This window comes from Rhea pennata, chromosome 3, assembly GCF_028389875.1.
Source record: "Rhea pennata isolate bPtePen1 chromosome 3, bPtePen1.pri, whole genome shotgun sequence".
In the NCBI taxonomy this organism is placed as follows: domain Eukaryota; kingdom Metazoa; phylum Chordata; class Aves; order Rheiformes; family Rheidae; genus Rhea; species Rhea pennata.
In genome coordinates this window covers 14,825,804-14,847,378 of record NC_084665.1, presented here as the reverse complement: position 1 = coordinate 14,847,378, position 21,575 = coordinate 14,825,804, and the positions used below count along the sequence as shown (strand labels likewise).

Below are 21,575 nucleotides of genomic sequence, written 5' to 3'. Positions count from 1 at the left end.
CGCCATGCTGTTCTACTTTCTTCATTCTGTGAGAGTGAATGTTCTGTATCAGTCCTTCAGAACACAAAAGCTTACCGGCTTGCTCTTATCGTGGATATATTTTTCAGTCTTACATAATGGGAAATTGGGGTGCAAGTGTAGGTCTCATGCCTAAGCACTGTTCACGCCCCTCAGCAAATCCATACTAGCTTCTCTGAGGGGTCTCATGCATGGTCAAGCAGCAGGCTGAAGGCAAGACATGCTGTAACCTCCTCCTACCTCGCTTTCTCCCCACAGCCCAAACCTCTCCCTGTCCCATGACCAAACATGGAGGTTACAGATCCAAAACGAAGGCAGAGGCACTTCTAGCGGTGTGTTAGTGCACAGCCTCAGAGGACCAGGGCTGCTTACCCATCGTAGCGCACGGGCAGACGTACGCTTGCTGTTTTACAAGGAACTCCTGCACCGGGATGCAATTAGCTTGATTTTGGACTCATGATGGACATGTTACGATTGCGTGATAGAGGCAGTGTGGCCTGCCTGAACTGAAAGGCTCAGTGGGCATCGCTGTAGTAAAGCAGAGGAACAGGAAAAGGAGGAATAGCAAAAAGCTATACTTCAGATGTCAAAGGTATAAAGTGCTATTTTTTGGCTAGACTGATTCACTGAAAGGGAAGGATAAAACCAAGGGGATTATCAGAATCACATGGTTTTTCAGATCTGCTAAATCTGGTAGATAAAAGTGACATGATTACACTATAAAACCTGAGAATCTCAGATTTACAATGTTGACAGAAAAATTAGATCTTTGATTTAGAAATAGAAGTAGAAATAGAAGTAATTACGACTTTGCCTCTGAAAATGTTTTTTGCAGTAGGGAAACTTAAACTTACAAATTCCCATAAAGAATGCTCTGAGGAGCATAACTTTGATTACTTGAGAGGTAAATTCGAAGGTGCATGTGCAACTGAACAAACTGTTTTCTAAATTATCATTTTAAAGTTCATTATTTTAATTATCCTCTTAAAGCACAGTTGCTTAGACCCATCACAGCTTTTCTTGACAGAGTATTTTAAATATTTATAAATGGAAGCCTTATCTATTTAAATATTTATTTTGCCCTTTATGCCTTGCCTTAATTGCATTGACCTTTGTTGCCTTCCTCTTCAAGATGGCTTAACTGAACAGAAATTCAGTGGGAAACGATTTTTATTCACCACCTTTCTGTAGTCCAATTTATATACTGTGTATGCTCAAGTACATTCTGCCAGCTCCGTGGGTCAGACTCCCAAGGCTAAACTCTTTCAGATTAGAAATACGGTTCAGCCTCTTTTTGTTAGATGGGGTAATGATAGCCAGGATAATGTAGGCGTAGCCTCTGTGACTGATGTGCCAATCCTCATGTTGTTATAGAGCCACAGAGAGCCATATCTGCACCAGGAATATGACAGATACTGTCATTAGGTTCTCATTGTTAGTGTTATATCCAAAAGACTGTGTCTGATAAGTCCCATACTATGGTATGCCTATAAAAAAAAAGTTTTAAATGTTAAGTCATCCCTTATTATGTTTTTTAATTATTATTTTTATTACAGGGGTCATAAAGATAAAATATTTGTAGTGAAGTGTAATCCACATCATATAGACAAATTAGTCACAGTTGGGATGAAGCATATCAAATTCTGGCAGCAAGCAGGTACTGTACTGAGTATTTTCTATTTAATTTATTTGAGGTTTTCTCTCTCTCTAATACAGAGACATCATGTTCTCAATTTAAAAATTTGTTTTATTTGTAAAGGAATTTTCTAGTTATCAGAATACTAAAAGGATCAAAACCTACTTCTCATTCAGCAAATGTCACTTTATTCCTTCTCTTTGGAAGTCATTTCCAAAGAATTGTTTTATTAATTCTAGTCATAATGCTAAGGATTTCTTTTGAGTAAGCATCCTTGACTCTCAGAAAATGTGCATTCCTGTGACTCACTAAAGCAGATTATGACCCTTATTGTGAAAAAGCAATCTAGGAATTTTAGGGGCCCCTAGTAGGACTGCTAAAAAACATAGTACTTGAACTTCAGGCGCTGGTACAAATACTTCAATAATCCTTTGATTTTCAAGGTAGAGCTTTTTTTAGTCATCAGAGAGATACAGAAGCACATGATTCAAGCTACCAGAATAGAAAGATGAGTTTGAAAACAGACCTTAAAATACTTTCTTGAGCAAAATAAGAAAGACATAAAGAACCAGATCTTTTGCAGAAATTTAGTTGCAAGAATTTATCTGATGGACTAATAATCATGATGTGAGATCACAAGAATCAAGATATTAAAATTTTCATATGACACCAGAATTTCCATTTCTAAATATTGAAAAATGAAATATATATTTTCCATTATTTAAGAACCATTTAAGGTTCTGAAAACTAGTAAGCAAAATGTTCAGAATGAAAAGTCTAGAGTAAAGTAAGTCTATGTAAGAGAATGTAAGTCTAGAGTATTCTGTCATACTGAGAAAGACAGCAGCTTTGGTTTCTGACTGAGGATGGTTTTTCTTCAGAATGGGTTTTTTTGTTCTTCATGACTGTTGAACCCTATACACACAACAGGAGTGCTGGATAACAAAGTCTCAGAAAGCATCTCCTGTGTAAAATTCAGCAAAGCTGGTCAGTACAGGGGCAGCTAAAAATAAAACTCAAGACGACTCACAGGTAGATAGTTTTAAGCAGTTCTTGTACTTATTCTATACTGTACTGGGTTCAAGTGGTTCAGATGCCCTCAGATTAGAAATTTATATTTTTTCTACATTTTTAATTATGTTCAGGGTATTTTTGTTGTAATTAAATATACTTGCATTGCTATTTGCCAAGTTCTAGTACACTCATTTGCATTAAGCGGTAGCTTACTCCAAAAATTATCTCTTTGCAAAGCGATATATTTTGATACGAGTTTTGCTCAGTAGAATTGAGAATGTAAATTTGGTGTAAATATGAAATACGTGATGCCTGAAGTAAGAAGACAATTTTTTTTTATTATTTTGGTACTAGAATTTGTATTTCTGTCTAAATGCGTTCGATTTAATATGTGCATATGGCTACTTCTTGCTTTCCGCACCAAGGCAAAGCAAGCGGATGTGGCCGAGTAAGGTTCTCTGGCGATCCAAATAGAATCAAATCCTGCCATTCATTCTGCAAAACTGCTGTCAAGTTGTCACGTTGTCAATGGACAACTAATACAAACCTCTGATGTCTTTTGTGTAGTTGTGGTCACTTCAGAAGAAGAAAAGGGAGGTTGGCAGGTTGTTCTGTGCAGAAAGTGTTCTGCCAGACATTGTGTTAGTCCTATACAGTTTCTCTCCAAAATTCATTAACTGCTTGGAAATAATAATATGAAATATACAGCCTGTGCTGCTCTAAGACTGTCATTACTAGATTGACTTTCCCATATTATATTTTTCCCTGTGCACTATAGCTTCAGTATTTCTGTTGTCTGCTACATCTTAGGAAATAAAAAGAGATGATATGGTCAAGGAAGATATTTGTTTTTTAAAGTATTGTGGCTACAAACTGATATATAAAAATACTTACTTTGTTTATATTGCAGGTGGAGGCTTCACATCAAAGCGAGGAACATTTGGAAATACTGGAAAATTGGAAACTATGATGAGTGTCTCATATGGGCGAATAGAAGATCTTGTTTTCTCTGGAGCTGCTACTGGAGACATTTATATCTGGAAGGATACTCTGTTGCTTAAGACAGTGAAAGCCCATGATGGACCTGTATTTGCAATGCATGCTTTGGATAAGGTATTTATCTTCTTATATGATCCATACATCTTCATTATTTTTGTTGCAATATTGCACTTTAAAAGTCTATAGCCATATCATCAATCTCCCAATTAAGATTTCAAGTTTTGTACATGTGCGTGTGAGCAATACAATGTTCTCCATTTCACTAACATTGGACATCCGTTAGTAAACAGGACCATAACAGAAAAACAAGGTGCACTGAGTGAAGCCGAATGTGGCTAAAAACACAGAATCAATATAAATGAATTGTGATATTTAGTAAGTATGTATTCCTAACACCAGATTACATGTATTTGTGACGTGACCAGTAGCTTTGTGACCTCTAAAAATGTAGAATCTGTTTCTCACTGTGCTCATGCATTTCGTTTTCGTATTTGTAAAACAGGAGAGTAACAGGTAACATAACGTTGCCGCTTTAACTTGATCCCACAAAATGTTTATGCATTATGAATTTCCACAATATGAACCATAGATTTTATATATATATATATATACACTATACATATAGTGTATATATATATACTATCACTATATGTTATCTTCTCATATCAGACTGAAGCTAAGTTTTTCCACTGGAAATGCACTGGCAAATTGAAGATGATGATTATAGAATACCAGTTTCAACTTTAAATTTATAGCTTGAGAGGAAAAATATTAGCTATAAACATTAAGATTGGATCCCTCTGGCTCAATCCTTTCTGACTCTAACTGATTGCTCCTAGTTTTTCAGTCATTTTTTCTGTGCGATCTTGACACTCCATTTTCTAAATATCCTCATCACTTGCATTATTATTGGCCTGTGATTTATGCTGTGTTTTGCAATTACCTGGCACTGATAAAAAGAATCTACCAAAGGAATTAATCAAACAATCAGTCCCAATCTGTTATCAGAGCTAAGTTTAAAACATCTGTTAAGTTAGTTGAATTTGGAATATCTGCAGAAGGTGATACAACTAACTACTGCCACTTCTAAGGATGATGCATGTACCTTTCTATAGCTTATTTCCATATGCAGAAAAATGTTGTGGTCTAACATCACTGTTTACAGTAGTATGTACTCTATTTGGTTATAGATCTTTAAAATTATAGAATTACAAAATTATAGAACAAAGGCAACTTTCTAAATCTTCTCCTCTTATAGTTTTGTATCATAGGTGTAGGCTCCAATATGAGCAAAGTGTGCAGAGGAATTCATGCTGCATTTGGACATGTCTTTTCATATATTATCTTCAGAGTGCTGATGTTTATACGTGTTTTTCATACTATGATCATACAGGGTTTTGTAACCGGTGGAAAAGATGGAATTGTGGCACTTTGGGATGATATGTTTGAAAGATGTTTGAAGACCTATGCTATTAAAAGAGCAGCACTATCTGCTAGTTCTAAAGGTATTACTTTTTCAGTGTATTTTAATAAGGGCTATATGAATAAAGGTTGGTAAACTGGCACTAATAAGTGCTATTTCCTTCTCTATTCCCTGATATTTGGCTTTGTTTTCACTAAAGAAATGGTTTTATAAAGAAATGCCACAAGCCTGTTAGTTTGGTTGTTCTAAAATCTGTTCTGTTTTTAGCAACCAGCTTCCTCCAGAGGCCAAAAGAGTCCAAACCGTAGGACTTCAGAGTAGGGTCCCTGTGAATTGGAAAGACCTGTTAAATTGTACTTACTCTATAGTGAATTGTTTTCAAGGATCAGTGTGGAAGTTTGTAAAGCAGTATTCACAGATAATCACAGAATTAATATGAACTTTATGCATCTGAACTCCTTGTATACAGTCACTCTTAAAATAGTAAAATATCAACCTTTGCATTTCTATAGTCCAGAATAGCACAAACTCCACTCCTTTGAACTATTATTTAAATGCATGGATTAGCTAGCAGTTTTATTAGGCAAATATATTTCATGTTTCACAGTTAATCTTAAAGGTTTTAATCATAATTGATGTAAGTGATATGAGGCTCTGTTTGATTTTGCAGTAAAACTTAAATACTTTTGTATTCTTCAGGTTTACTTCTGGAAGACAATCCTTCTATTCGAGCCATCAGTCTAGGACATGGGCATATACTAGTGGGAACTAAAAATGGAGAGATACTTGAAATTGATAAAAGTGGTCCTATGACTCTACTTATTCAGGTATGATACTAATCTTCTGTATCAAAATATTCCCTGTAGGCGTACAAGACATTTGAGGATTTTCCCACTCATTTTCTTTCTGTTTTCACTAATTCTGTTGGCCACCATTCCTTCCTCTGCTCACACAGAAGCTGGTGCTTTATTATAAAAATGTCTTTGAGATTTACTGTGGATTATGAAATTTTGAGAGTAAAACCAAGAGTCCACTGAGTTCAAATGCTATGCTGACCTTTTATGAACTTTTTAGTTTAGGAATCAGTATAAGAATGTAAAGTAAAGAGTAGAACTAATGCAGTTTGTTTATTTTATTTTGACAGTGTGACTCCATTTATTTGCTTTTACTGAAATAATACAGCATAGTCTGAAGGTTCCTGTATTTTTCTTTGTGAAAAATCGTTTTAGAGTTGTGACACTTTGGTGACATGCAACTGGCCTTGCATCTGTTGCACGGCATAGAGAGAACTGTGCAACACATGAAGGATTTTGTGAAGTTTGGTTAGCAAAATTCTCATGTGTATGTCCATTGATACATTTGATGTTTCCTTTTACTATCCTTAATAACCCCTCTGTTTGTATGTAGAAAATAGTATGTATCTTTCACTAATTTGTTACATTTTTACTTCTTCCATAACTGACTAAATTAATGTTAATTGTTTTATAGGGAAAATATTGTGTCTTATCTTTGATATTATTGTTTCCAATCAGTTCTAATCACATGATCTTTCAGATTTGTATTGCTTGCATGGTAGCCATAGTAACCTAAGATGTGAAAAAATGTATTCTGTTTTATTTTTAACCAGTTAACTACCTTGGAATTGCAATCTCATATTTTTCACTTCGCACGACTAGTGAGGTGATGACCAAACAAGTTATCCAGAATGTAAAAAAAAAAAAAAAAAAAGTTGTTTAAACCTTGCAGACAGACTTGCCCATACTAGGACTTCAGGATAAGGTCTTGGCTTGGAGGTAGCTCTTTTCTGTACATTCATTTCAAGTCTGGGAGAGAGACTATGTGTATAACAGGGATTTCAGCTAGTATAAGTGGATGAAATTAAGAAAAAGTGTATTTCAGATGGTTACTAAAGGAAACAGACAAGATGTTCAGATCTCTCTGAGTGTGGAAATCTTTGAGAGGAGAAGATGAAGGCTTTATTGCCTGAGATTTGTAAAAGGAGATAGGGCAGGATCTATAACACTTTATATAAACCAAAAGACATTACTTTCTCCTACATTAAATTGTTTTCTTTAGGGACATATGGAAGGAGAAGTCTGGGGCTTGGCAGCTCATCCTCTCTTGCCTGTCTGTGCAACAGTGAGTGACGATAAAACACTACGAATCTGGGAGCTTTCTTCCCAGCACCGCATGCTGGCGGTGAGGAAGCTCAAAAAAGGTAATCTTCATTTGGCTGTATACTGTGATAGTGATGATACTATTCTCTATCACAGTTCCATCTTTGCTCTCAGTGCACCTCAGAAGCATTAATTAGGTAGGAAGGGGACATACTCACTAAGAAATTGTAGGCGTAGGAAGTACATTGTCTTTGGCATGTGTCAAGTCTATGACATGGGTGGGAAAAAAATAAGATTATAATCCTTTGTAACAAATAATGATAAAATGAACTTTATTTTCCTGTGACTCTAAGGGGAATGATTTTACTTCAGAATCATTTTCCATCCAAAGAATATTTAAAGCCATCATATTTGTTGCTGACATTAAAAAGTTTTCTTAAAAAGACAAAAGTAAATATTTCTACTTGTTAAGCAAAGTTAGCATTCGGTGGCAATATAAACATTATGTGTTATACCAGCTTCTCTGAAAATGACCAGCTGTCCTCCCCTGTCTTCTGTGTAAAAGTAAACGAACTATGTTGAAATGTTGCCTTCTCAAAATTACTCTTATTTCAGTTACTCATTCATATTCTTCAGGAAATTTTATGGTGTAAATTCAACATGCTTCGTTATTAGTAACAGATCCAAAGCACAAGAACTCTAACCGGCTGAGAAAAAGGAGAGTCAAATGTTTTGGAGAGGTGAATTCAGGGATGGATGAGAATAGCTCCATGAGGGTGTAGTCAGAAATATTGTTGCGCAAAAAGTAAGTGAAGGTAGTACCAGTCTGTGTTAAACATACTCCACCTGAAAGGAACCGTTATTCTATTATATAATGAAGGAGCTTTCAGTCATACAGTGTAGTATCCCTTAAACACATATAGTTATGCTGCTTATGATGGGTCTTTGAATTTTTAAAGGAACTCTTTCTTTATATTTTCTTTGTTGATATTTCTGTGATAGTTGTATTTACAATGTGGCTGGAAGGTGGTATTTGTGCCTAGACCCACTTCAAGATGAATCAAATCGCCATCATCATCTCAAGAACAACCAGAGAATATATTCCTATTTAAATCGAGTAAAATATATCCATAGCCCTCCTGTCACATAATACATTGTTCTTAATAAATAACAAATCTATTTTAAAAAGTATATATTTGACGCAAAAACATTTCAGTTGCAGTCTGTTGATGGTTTTCTCAATCCCAAGTTTATAAACTGTAAGGTATTCTTTTTCATGTTCTTTTGTAGGTGGAAGATGCTGTGCCTTTTCTCCTGATGGGAAAGCCTTGGCTGTTGGGTTGAATGATGGAAGTTTTCTAGTGGTAAATGCTGACACTGTTGAAGATATGGTCTCTTTCCACCACAGAAAGGAAATGATCTCAGATATAAAGTTTTCACGAGGTATAATGGGATAGTAAAGTGGAAGGGCAATGTCTTTCTTGAATTTTGTTTTTCTCCTCTAGACATAAGATTGAATATTCAGAAGATAGATTGGTTTTGTGTGTGCGCCATGGCTTTATAGTTTATAAAGTTGTCAGTTCTGTATGTCTGTTTACAGCATAGGGTAATGAGGCCTACCTCTAATTGGGGCCTTGAGGTTATTAGAATAATAAAAATGCTAATAATAATATGTAGAGTTTAGACTTTTTTTTTTTTTTTTTTTTTTACAGAATCAGGAAAATACCTGGCTGTGGCTTCCCATGATAATTTTGTGGATATCTACAATGTGCTTACCAGCAAAAGAGTTGGCATTTGCAAAGGTGCATCCAGCTATATCACGCACATTGACTGGGACTCAAGAGGTAAAATGTTTGACCAGATGTACAAATTTAAAATGTCTATGAAAGGAAATATTAGATAACTTTTTTTGTACCCGTTATTAGGAGAAACTGTAAATGCTAGTGTAAATGCTTCTTCAACATCAAGCACCATATGGGTTCAGTGCAATTACATTTGTTGGTGGAATTCATCCTCACTTGTAGCATTTGTACCAGAGTACATGGTACTGTGACAACATATGGCTAAAATGTCACTTACGGGCATAATACTGCTTTTCTTTGCCCTGTTCTTTTGTAGTTTTGTAGTATGTGGCACGTTTTTCTTTTACACTTTTTATGTCCAATTTCCTGTCTTCTTTACTGAGCATTACATGGCAATCACTGCAATGAAGTTAGAGTCACAGCTAATTAAATTTGACAGGATTGATGGTGAGCTTATGCAGACCTAATATAGTTCTGTATGGAACCACCTGTGTGTTTGAGCATCGCTTCCCCTGTTATGCTAGTTCCAAAGCGCAGTGCAAGTTCGCTTGCAGTAGCTAAACTCCTTTCTGAATCTATTCAGGTTTGGATGCCATTTCTGAGCTAGTAAGTCATGCTGAAATTGAGCTGGTAGCATGTGCTTGCTTAAAACCTTGATAAGCTAAGTACTGATAGTTGCACACACAATAATAGCAATTTGTCTGATAAGACTTATATACCTGTATTAGCCATTTCTTAGATATGTTACATGTACAAATATGAAGTACAAGAAAACTGAAAAATCTTTGTCCTTAAGGGCATTTATTGTAATGATGTTTAATTTAATATTTAATGATATTTATTATGTTTGGAGAAGATATGTAGGAGAATATTCCTTCCCTTTATACTGTTTGCCTTTTTCCTGAGATACATGTCCATTTTTTCCCTTCATCTCTGTCTTAGTAATAGCCATAAAGGAAGCAGACTCTATAGAAAATATTTTCCATAGAGTAACTGGTTGTTTTTCTTCACTACAACAAAATAGCATATTGTAAATAGTAGATAATAATGGAATAGATAGATGAGTATCACAGTTATTGTTGGTGCTCTGAAACTCCTGAAACCATAGTAAATAAACCTCTAATGTAACAGATTAATAGATTAAATTGTATGACCTATGTTATACAAGTGAGATAGGACTTTTTTTTTTTTTTTTTTTAGGACATACAGGACATTTTACTCTTGTAGTCCTGTATTGCATTCTTGGTTGTCAGTGATTCCCACAGACCGAACATAGCTCACAGAGCAAAGGCCAGATGCCCAGGCAAAATAAAGCAGTGGGAACTGCACCAGTTCGTAACAATTGGTAATCTTATCTAGTGTTTCACAGTAAATGAATGCTTTCCCTGTAGTTATACAGTTTAGATATTGCAGCACTGATCCTATAATAAATCCCTAAATTATTTCTTACGCTGGTATAGTTGTTGTTACAATTTGAAAAATTCAGAAAAATGCCTTTGATTTTTGGTGAGATTTATAAAGAAGGTATTTATATCAAATATTGCAAAACTGAATTTGATTTTACATCTTCATTTAATGAGCAAATACTTGCTAGCATACCATCAATCCCATACAAAGTTATCTATCACAGTATTTGTATGGGACTGTAAAAGTTCACATTCAAAAATGGTTTGTTGTACAGCTGCCTAACCGTATACTAGTTAGGCAGCACCAAATAGATGGCAACCTACAATATTTTTAACTTATTGCAGATCTGTCTTGCAAAATTGTCATGAAAATGAATAGCGCAGGTGTGAAATCTGTTTTACTTTTCATGATCATGATCATGAAAACATAAACAAAATATTGCTCATCAAAAGCAATTATTTGCTGCAAGACAGTATTTTTTCAAGAATGTTGGGTGATATTTAAAATATTACTTCTGTAGTGAATCAAGGTTATAGGATTTTCAAGAGAGTGATTCTAAGCATCTGTCTGCTTTTGCACTAAATAACTCTCTGGATGATAATTTAATAGGTAAACCCCAGGAATCTCTTCATTCAGTAAAAAGAAAGTTCATAATATTCGTAATAATGGATAAGATTCATAATAAACTCTTATTTCATATCCAGGAAAGTTATTGCAAGTCAATTCTGGTGCCAAAGAACAACTATTTTTTGAAGCACCAAGGGGGAAAAGGCATATTATAAGAATTGCTGAGGTATGAATTATGCTTACTGGATTTTTTTATTGTAAAAGTTATTTTCCTATTTTGTTGGAAATTAGCATATTCTGTCTGCAAATGGTATTTTTTCCTTTTAAAATAGTATCTTGAGAGTGATTAGAATTAGAATTATTTAGTCATTCTGTGTAGTGTCTTTATTAGCATTTGTAAATGGAAGCCTCTGTAAGTTTCTGTCAGTATCCGTAAGCTCATTTTTGTATGTTTAATAGCAGTCATTTCCCATAATCTTTCCCTGAACAATCACTTGTTTTCTGTGTAGTCAACATGCGTTCAGTTTATAAACCATCTTTAAAGAATGTGACCTGGCTTTTAAGGATGTTGATTATTTGTAACACATAATGATTCTACAGAAGTGGCTGATGTTTAGCACCTCTGAAAATCTTTCAGTTTTGTATCCAAATATGATCTACCTTTCCTTGTTTTAAATTACTTTTAAGAGTTTTGATAAGAAGATGTGCATTTTTTATTAATTAACTGGAAATAGTAAACACTTTCTAACCAAAGTAAAATATTTTACTTTAATATCAGAGACAGAGAAATATAAGCATTAAACCAGTTCATACTGGCCACGAGTTAAGATGATTTCATTTGGTGAAATTTTGATTGCAGATAGAGAAGATCGAGTGGGACACCTGGACATGTGTTCTTGGTCCTACTTGTGAAGGAATTTGGCCCATGCACAGTGATGTCACCGTTGTAAATGCAGCTAGCCTTACCAAAGATGGAACACTATTAGCTACAGGGGATGATTTTGGTTTTGTAAAGCTTTTTTCATACCCAGTAAAGGTAATAAGTGGTGTTTATTTCTCTGATTAGAAACTGTACTAGAAAGGCAATTAGGGAAGATACTGTTCACAGTATATCAGACTGCTAATATGTGAATTCTTTGTGCTACAGGGCCAACATGCAAAATTCAAGAAGTATGTGGGTCACAGCGCACAGGTAACCAATGTTCGGTGGTTGCATAATGATTCTGTGCTGCTGACTGTAGGTGGTGCTGATACAGCTTTGATGATCTGGACCAGAGAATTTTTGGGCATTCAGGAGAGTAAGCTGGTTGATAGTGAAGAATCAGACACAGATGCAGAAGAAGATGGAGGTAAAAAGGGTTGTATAAAACACGTCTTTAATTCAGTCTTCATTCCACGGAGACTCAGATGTTTAGCTTGAAGTGGGTGAGAAGCATTCATGACTCACTGCAACTCTTCGTTTGCTGTGCTAAAGTTCAGTATAGGGAGAGGTCAATTTCCTTCCTTCTGTTGCTGTAGATCCTCTTGTTTTCTACTCTTCTGTTATGAAACATGGGTAGTTTATTTTGTTTTATTTTTCTAAGGTTATGATAGCGATGTTGCAAGAGAAAAAGCAATTGACTATACCACTAAGATCTATGCAGTAAGCATCCGAGAAATGGAAGGGACAAAACCACATCAACAGCTGAAGGAGATTTCAGTAGAAGAAAGGTATGTCACACAGAGGCATTCATTTCCAAGTGAATTCTGTAATGAATTTCTACATTGCATTCCTTTGAATTGCTTTTCATTGAACTAAAACTAGTTCTTAGAAACATTAACAAGACAGGAACTTTAAAATTCACAGGACAACATTCAGAATAGTGTTTATAATGTGATATAACGTGACGGATAAAAATGTGTATATGTAAATAAAACACCTTGTTCTGTGTTGTTCTCTGCTGTTTGCATAAATAGTTATGTTATTTCTTAAATAGTACGTGTAGCTGTGTATATGTTTGTGGCAAGCAATTTGTGATAGGCTGAGCTCATAAATGCTATATGCTTAAGGCTTTTGGTGATATCTTCATTGAAAATTTGTTCTCAGCTACTCATATTTTTATCAAGATTTTACTGTTAAAGCTGGAATATCCCAAGGCATGTACTGGCCTAAGCTGAATTATTCTGGGAAAAAAAAGGCATTTTTAAGAACAAATATAGGAAAGGAAATATCTTGATCATAAAAAGCTGCATCTAATTCATAAAGAACCTCCATGGTGTGGATATGAGGTTTGGGAGGAGGCTCACCATGGTGTCAGGCATTCTCATCCTCTTTTGCCTGAGTATGAACTTTTGAAAAGATCTCAGTTTGTACGTGCTGAACAGGGACTTGCTGGAGTTTAGCACCTAAACTTTTAAAAAATGACATCTGTATTGAGCATATTCTAGCTCTGTTCCTGGGACTGAGCAGAACTTTTATTGCAATTGCTGTCTCAGCTGCTGGAACTTCATCCAGATAATATACTCTGGAATTAAGGTCTAGGAAGCTCCTTTTATGTTCATAATTTTACTCATGATGGTACTTAGGCAGCATGGCAGAGGAGGAGAAAGTGTTTCACTGAAATGTGGAGAGTGAGTAGTTTGGAATGGAGGACAAAGAGAAAAATATATTGCAAGAACTGAACTGTGGGAAGAAACAGAAGAAGATCAAAACAGTACTTGGATGGGTGGGATGGAATGAACGACAAGGGAAGGATGCATGAGTCAAGATATGAGGTTGGAAAGGAAAAGCTAGAGGTGCATTAGTGCTGGAGATAAGACAGAGGATATTAAAGGAAAGAAAAGAGGTAAGATCTAAGGCCAGTGGAACATATACCAAGGGTAGTAGGTGAGTAAAAAGTTTAATTGGAACAGGTTACTGGGAGAGAAGAGGAGGATCTGGTCTATAAGCAGTAAAGTCCATTCCCCTCATTATCTGGAACTGGAACTAGGTTCTTTTTGTCTCTATGAAATGTCCTCTGCATTAATATAGTTTTGAAATAGCTGTGGCATTTATTGGTAACGTGGGTGTCTTACTCCCTTTGGGAGATGGAGCTTTTTGAAGGATAAGAGCCTGTGAATGCTGGCAGTTACTGTGTAAACTCAGATGAATAGGAGCCTATACAGTAGGTCTACATGTGTGACTCCAACTGATGACTCAAACTATGAATCCGGGTAGTTTCTTTTGATGTAATTTCTTTTTGTTGGTGGTCATTCTTTTATTTTTTTTTCTGTTTAAATTTAGAGAATTACAGTAAGAAAAGTTAAGGTTGTAAAGTTAAACGTTAGGAAGTGCCAGAAGTAAGATTCCCATGATACCTTAATTCAGCCCCTTTATGCATTTGTATTTAGAAACTGCATTCACTATATTTCTCTTGTCTGAATTGTAAGATCTTTGTACATGTATACTGTTCACAGATTGTAGCAAAGTGCCTAGTATAGTGAGAAGGAAGGAGTTGGGGTCCTTCCTTGGTTGGTCCTTTATCTCTGCTGTAGTGAACAATTACTACTAGTGGCTCTTTTTTTTCGGAAATGCTTTTTTCTCCACATAAGTAGGGAATGAAGATGCTTGTCGCAGAAAAGATTTCTCAGTTAGATCCTGAGACACAAAGCCTTGCTAACTTGCAGGCAAACATCGCAGTTGAGTCATACTGAAATGGAAGACAGTACCCAACATTTTAGATAACCCAGAAGTTCTCTATTCCCCAGTCTTTCTTATCTGTCTCAATATTATCTCTAAGTATGCTGTAGTTGCCCAGCATATTTATTAATTATTCTACTTCCAAATTAAAGCAATATTATCATATTTTCTAATTAGTTTTATTTTAACAATTATTATTTTTCTTTACTATTTTGCATTAAAAAGATAGGTATCTTTTCTGATCTTTGAAATATCCAGGGAAATAAAGCCTTCCAGATTATAAATTTGTCTTCTGACAATAATGAAAATATATGTTGCAGTAACAAACTCTTAGAAGCCTATTTTTTCTGTTTGCTTGTTGCAAAGGCTGCTGAGTAGAGCAAGTGAGATTAATCCCATATCAGTAGTTTAAGAACTTTAACACAGTTGTACTACTAATAAGGTAATGTAAGACCATACAGCATTTAAATAATGTAATGGATTAAATATTTCCAAATATACTCTGGATGTTTAAAATGAAACTTCAGCTTTCATCTATGCTTAATGTTTAACTGTTCAACATATGTCAACATGGTGTGTGAGAAAGACTTTAAAGCGTAGTTGTTGGTCCTCAGTTTACCTGGTGCATGACTAAATATAATATTGGCAGTGTGGTGGCTGCTGTTCTCCCCGCAGGAATCCTGCCGTTTTTAGAGCACAGCAGATACAGTCCTCAGGGAATACAGTGGGCTTGGAAGCACACGATGGTGCTCTGCAGGTTTCCTGCTGCAGCTGTTGCAGAAGCAGAGAGCTGTGGGTAGCAGGAGGAGAGCGCTCTGGAGCCTGCAGGGAACTGCCTGCTTGCTGTTCCTGCTTCTGTCTCAGAGCTCCTGGCTGATGCTTGGCAAGTAAAATATTTTTACAGGTAGCCTCTAATTCTGCCTACCTCATTTCCTTTTGTCAACTGTGAAGCACGTAAGGATGAATTTGTAGAAATATTGTGTGGTTACAGCTGCAAGTGAAGATAATTTAAGCAGTTATTTGAGCAACCATGTAACGTATAATCACATTAAGCAAATTGAGGTCTAAAGTTTTTTACTTGACTGCCCAAAATTTGGGGCTTCTTTTGAGATTTTTGGCTTAAAATATCTGTTGTCCTGATTTTCAAGACATAAAATACAATTAATAATGCTTCCTAATCTCATATACACCTTTTAGAAAATAATTTATGTTTGCAAAGCTCTTATGGACTGCAGTGCTGAACCTCATTAGCAGAAAATAATAATTAATAATTAATAACTTTGTATTCAGTGATTGCATAATACGAAACAAATCCTGCATTTGTTGAATGCATATGATAAGAAATACTCAGTAGTTACATTTGCCTTAATCAAAGGCTCCTGCCACATTTTTAAATGTCATCTTATAATTATGCATTGTATCAAAATGCATTCACAAAGCAGACTACATCTGGATTGCATAGGAAATCATGATTATGTCATTTCTTAGCTTTTGAGCCTTAACGTCTTTTTATATAAAGTATATAGTCATGAATAAAAGCAAGCAAGCTAATTACATAAATATGTAATACATGTATATGTGTGTGTAAGCATACACACACGTTTTAAAATGTGACTAGTTTCCACTTAATTATATAAGAAAAAATATACCTAAAACACTGTACTCCTCTTTGTATCTGTTTTTCTCATACTCTCTCCCCTATTTTTATATTTTTGTAACTGCTACAACTGAACTTTTAGTAATTATGTCAGATCTTTGTCAATGCAGTCTCCTCAGTAGTTTGCTAGACTACTAAGTGCTATTCTTTCTTTAACTGTTTTAGTGACTTGGAGCTACTGTGTATGTTGTGCATCTTTAACCGAGTTGTAATTCTCAAGAGCCATGGAAATGTTACCACTGTCTGAGTAAAACTTCCTTAGAATAAAATATCAATCTCTAAATGTAGGATAGGTAATTTCACCAATACTATACATTCTGCTACATCCACTTCACAGAAGATCCTCAAAACATCTTTTTCACCAGAGGAAGGAGTGTTTATGTTTTCCCTCCTGCTCTAATGGATAAGACCTAATACTTTTCAAACACAAAAATGTGAAGACAAATTTTGATTTTATGTACATTAGGGTGAAGTGTCTTTATTAGAGTTATTAACTGTGTTACATACCTTACTGTACCGCTTCCAAGTGAATAGGAGACAGAGCAGATTAGTAATTATTTTTCAAATATCAAGTGACATTGTATCTTGAGAATGAAATATTCTCAAATATTTCATAGAATAGAAAATTACTGAAATCACAATGTTTTCCTAAATCAAAACTCATATTAACATGTCTTTTTCTAATCTAATAGAGGAAGAGGACTATGTGAGGAGCCATATTTTCATCTTAACTTCTAAATAACATCTGTTGCTTTTTGTAGTTGATGTTGTTTTAAGAAGTTGGAATGGTCAAATTCTAGCTCTGTTAGAAATTCTGTTTCTGTCTTCTGGTCTCATTATGCAAAGTATTCACACAATCCTAATTAGCTTTTCAATTTTAGTCAGTGGGATTTAAGCACATTGGAAGTTCAACACAGGGTTCATCATTCTTCTGATAAAAAATATTTTTATATTTGACTTGTCAGTGACATATCATCACTTTGTCAACATACCTGAGGAACTCATTAGTGCATTGAGAAGATCCACAATAAAAACATTCAAAAAAAAAAAAAAAAAAAAAAGCTGAAAATTAGGTACATAAAATGACATTTATTTCCTATTGATACCCATTGTTCTTGAAAATCACGACATGCATTTAAAAAATTACACAAAAATACTAAGACACCCAATATGGGGCACTGATGCTGCAAAATATTGCTCCCCTTTTTTATCTTTTCATCACAGTGTTTTAACGAAGACATAGAGTAGGAAGTTTAGTGATTTTTTTTCAATAAAATCTTAAACTATATTTCTTTTCCCTTTCTTTTAAGAATATTGTCTTCCATTTTCTTTTTCACTCAGGTAAAGTCTTTGTTCCCCCATTTTTCTATATAAAAAGTATCTTGTATTATTTACTATACATCAGTGTTTTGAGATTGAGTTCAAAAAGGAAAAGTTTTAATTTTATTTTGGGGAAATATAGCTAAATTGTTACTGCATATGGAATAAGAAGTGCTGAAGGTATGATGATGAGATATTTTACTCCAGTTACCCTTGTACATTCCGGCTGCTTTATTCTGCTTTGATGATGCGAAAGCAATTGTAAAGTGAGTTTAATTGACTGATTAAGCTAGGCTTACAATTGTTTTGTACTGCTGAAGCACCAACATTATGAGCAGAAGCGTCAGTCTTTTCTGCAGCCTTTTCAGGACTATTTTCAGTCCAGGACTGAAAATCTCCAGAGCCCTTTTGGGTCACTAGGAAGCCTCTCTCCTCTGAAACCTGGCCAGGGGTTGGGTTCCCAGTGCAAGCAAGTAGCCTGCTTCTCAGAGGACTGTCTCATTTGGCCACATACGCTTTAGGCTTCCTGACTTTCGAGTCTCTCCACATGCAGGGTCCTGCACTGCAGAAGCTCACTGAGGTGAACATGCTGTGTTGCGGTGGAGCAAGGCAGCCCCTGAAGTGAACAGGCAGATTGTTTTTTTCAACTTTTAGAGAAAAGATAGAGGATCTGCAAAGCAACACAGGAAGAGACAAATGAACCAGCCTTCCACTTTGCTGCAATAACACTGATAATCCATAATGCAGGGAAAATATGCTTTGTGCTATCCAATACTACAAAGCAATAGTAAAACAGAAAGGTCCTCCGCTATGTCCAAATGTTTCCATGCTACCCACTCTCTTTATGGCTGGCAAGCCTAATTAAATGAGTTGATACCTTTTCTGCAGTGAGGAAGTCCCTAATTTCTATAACAGTCTCTTGGTAATGATTTTATATGAAAATACCAGTCAGGTTACTGTAGCCTATATGAAGGAAAGGTCTATCTCAGCACAAACTGTAGGCTGAAGAGAGCAAAATGGTAGTTTTTAACATTCTTCATATCTTGTTTCTTCTTGCTCTTTGTCGCTATATAATTGGCTGTATTGTATTTCATTTTGAAGTACCTGAAAAAAAATCTAAGTGTACCACCATATACTGCATTTTTCCATATTTTCACTAAAGAGTCACCATATTTTCTCTAAAGAGTTCTACAAAGAATCTATAGCATCTCCAAAGCTATTGTTCACATCTTTTGTATGTCCTCTTTCAGTTTTGGTTACTTCAGTGTAATCACATCTTCTGTATTTGAAGTTTGCTGTTCTGATAAGTTTGTTAACAGATCATGTGCTTTTTATATATACCTTGTTAGACAAAGATACATTCATTTCACTTACTTCATCTGATTTATATAAATTACTAGAATTTATAGTCAAGTAATTAGAAGCCAAAATTGTATGTCAAAATGTAGGCAAAACTGCAGGTGACGAGAGTTTATGTTGGATAGGACTTTTAAGTTATGAAAGTACTGTTTTTTTGGTTCATTAAAGATGTGCAAGAGATTAATGTGTTGACTACTGCACACATTCAAGACTTTATTTTTTGGACACAGTGTACCAATACATGTACAATATGTACAGAATCTTGAAACCCAACCTGCACTCTCAATTATGTCTACTTCAGGGCAAAGCTCACTTCTCTCAAAGACATCTGAATTATGAAGCAAGTATCACAGTTGTACAAAATCTCTTATCTTCTGAGAATACAAGGGAATGCAGTAGCTAAGGAGTTATTTGACCATATTCTAAAAGCTTCCTGAAAGCACTGAACTGGCTTCTCTTTGCACCTACAAGGGTCCATAGAGAACAAGCTAGACAAAATTAAAAGCCTCCAAGTACTCTACATTCAGTGTCCGGGGAAGCCAATATTCTGAATCAGCAAGTCATCAGGATATGGAGTCTTGAAATCTCTGTGCACTGGCTTGATTGAGATGTCAGGAAGAAATACTAAAACTAGTTTGCAAAGCATTACATTTTCTGCAAAGGCACTGGTGAAGTAGCCTCTCCCAATCCCTTCAGAAATGAAGAAGGGAACTGAGAGGATGTATTCCCTTCTCTTTCAGGCAGGTTTGTGGGAAAATGTGGTGGTCTTCTGAAGGGAAAGATGATTTGGAGAAAATAACTCCGAATCCCAAATCTTTCTTCTTTATAATTGTATCATGTGTCTCTTTGAAGAACTTAGAATGAACTGGGGACTGTTCCTGTGATGGGATTTGTGTACTGTGACTAGTGTGAGATTGATAAAATATTGTGTAAGTTTTGAAAATTTTGTTAAAAGCTAGAAGGCCATTTATGTTAGAAGGAGTGAGTTAACTATGGGGTCCTTCAGAACTGCAGGGTTACTTCACTGCAAAATGCAGTGAAGATCTAAGAAGAAAGAAATGTCCCATTGCTGTATTTTTGTTATGCATCTGAGAAAGTGGAAGGGAAAACTGTCAGTTGTCATAGGCGTACTGGGTAAAAACAGAGAACTGAACAAAGTAAGTTTAAATTAAAAAGAGGAGAAAAGCAATAGTTTCCGGCTTAAACAAGAGAGCAGGGTGGCTGGGGCTTTTACTCTAAGAAGCCTCTTAGCAGCAAGGGCTTGGCTGTCAACTTTGAGCTAGTTTCGTGTCTTTCTTTAAGCAGTAATACTTGGAGAATTATCACTGAATAAGTTGTTTCCCCTGCTTATAAAGCACAAACATGCTTCAAAGGTCCTAGGAGACAGTTCAAGCAGATTTGTGTTTTACTTTCCTCTTTATTATAGCTTGATTTCCATCTTTATGATAGAGAATTTAACCTTTTGGTTTGCTAACAAGACTTTAAGCATCTGTGATAGTAAAAACAGTGAATCTGAAAAAGTGTAAGTAAGTACATTGTTTCTCTGGAAGTAACAAACCTCAAGAGGAGTTTGAGAATCTCAGGAGCCATGATGTGTCTCCTGAGAAGATGCAAGTATGTGGTTGAGAGGTATGTAGGCAGTGCTGAGGAAAGCTCTGCAGACAAACATTGTCCTTCTGGAAAGGAGTTAACAGTTCATGCATGACTAACCCCCAGGGTAATACAAAGACTTACTCCACTGTCTTTTTGTCAGAGGAGAGGACCTAGTAATTTTTGTCCCTTCTTTTCCCTGTCATAGGAAAGAGTGGACAAATTTGATGTAATTCGGGGTACAAGATAACTGTGACTTTGAACAGCTCTTCTTTTACTGCATAGCACATGGTGTGTGCTTAGCTAACACAGCACAAACTAACGAGATGGAAAGCAAATCCCCTATATTACACTGTCCTTCTTCAGATCTCCAAAATATTGGGCCCCTAAGCAAACTGGGAACAGAGATTTAATGGTTATAAAGGACAACAAACTCATTTATAGACGAACTGGAGGCCGATGCTAAGGTATTGCCTTAGAAGAAAAGGCAACATTTATCACATGTACTTTTCCTGACTCATTTGGTTGCATAATGAAAATAATGATGATTCTGAAAATGTCATGGAGGAATGTAAAAGTTATATAATAGATTTTACCTGCAGGATTTGAAATAAATCATGGTCTAGAGCAGGCACTTCTTGAACTCAGCAGTAGTATTTTTGTGAGGGGCCCAAGGTGCAATGTTCCTTACAGTAGTTATAGCTTTAGAGTAAGAGCTTTGAGGGCTTTTTGTTGTGTAGATTTTAGTCAATGAGAGATTGAAAAACTGTCGTTTATAATATGGCTTATATTTTGTTATGCATGGGAAGGATGCTAACATATGTAGAAGTTCAGCCCAAATGTTCTGCATATATTGTCGATTATGTATTAGAATGTGATAGGTAAGGCTGAGAAACAATTTAAGTGTGGTATTAGTAGTTGGTGCAGTACGTTAATTAGTTGATTATTTTTTCTCTCTCCTCTCCCCAACTTTCTTGTTTTTCTTCTTCTCCCCTTCCATGTCCGTCC

The 21,575-nt window shown here is 35.5% G+C and overlaps 1 protein-coding gene across 2 annotated transcripts in view; it reads left to right on the top strand.

The window, feature by feature from the left end:
• EML6 (EMAP like 6) overlaps nucleotides 1-21,575 on the top strand; it is a 147,566-nt gene that overhangs the window by 99,014 nt on the left and 26,977 nt on the right. For both annotated transcript variants that reach the window (XM_062571667.1, XM_062571668.1), the window contains exons 17-27: nucleotides 1,575-1,675; nucleotides 3,579-3,781; nucleotides 5,061-5,172; nucleotides 5,790-5,917; nucleotides 7,167-7,308; nucleotides 8,498-8,650; nucleotides 8,920-9,051; nucleotides 11,121-11,209; nucleotides 11,843-12,019; nucleotides 12,131-12,332; nucleotides 12,567-12,693. In XM_062571667.1, coding sequence (XP_062427651.1) covers nucleotides 1,575-1,675; nucleotides 3,579-3,781; nucleotides 5,061-5,172; nucleotides 5,790-5,917; nucleotides 7,167-7,308; nucleotides 8,498-8,650; nucleotides 8,920-9,051; nucleotides 11,121-11,209; nucleotides 11,843-12,019; nucleotides 12,131-12,332; nucleotides 12,567-12,693 — 1,566 coding nt within the window. The remainder of the gene's footprint in view (nucleotides 1-1,574; nucleotides 1,676-3,578; nucleotides 3,782-5,060; nucleotides 5,173-5,789; nucleotides 5,918-7,166; nucleotides 7,309-8,497; nucleotides 8,651-8,919; nucleotides 9,052-11,120; nucleotides 11,210-11,842; nucleotides 12,020-12,130; nucleotides 12,333-12,566; nucleotides 12,694-21,575) is intronic.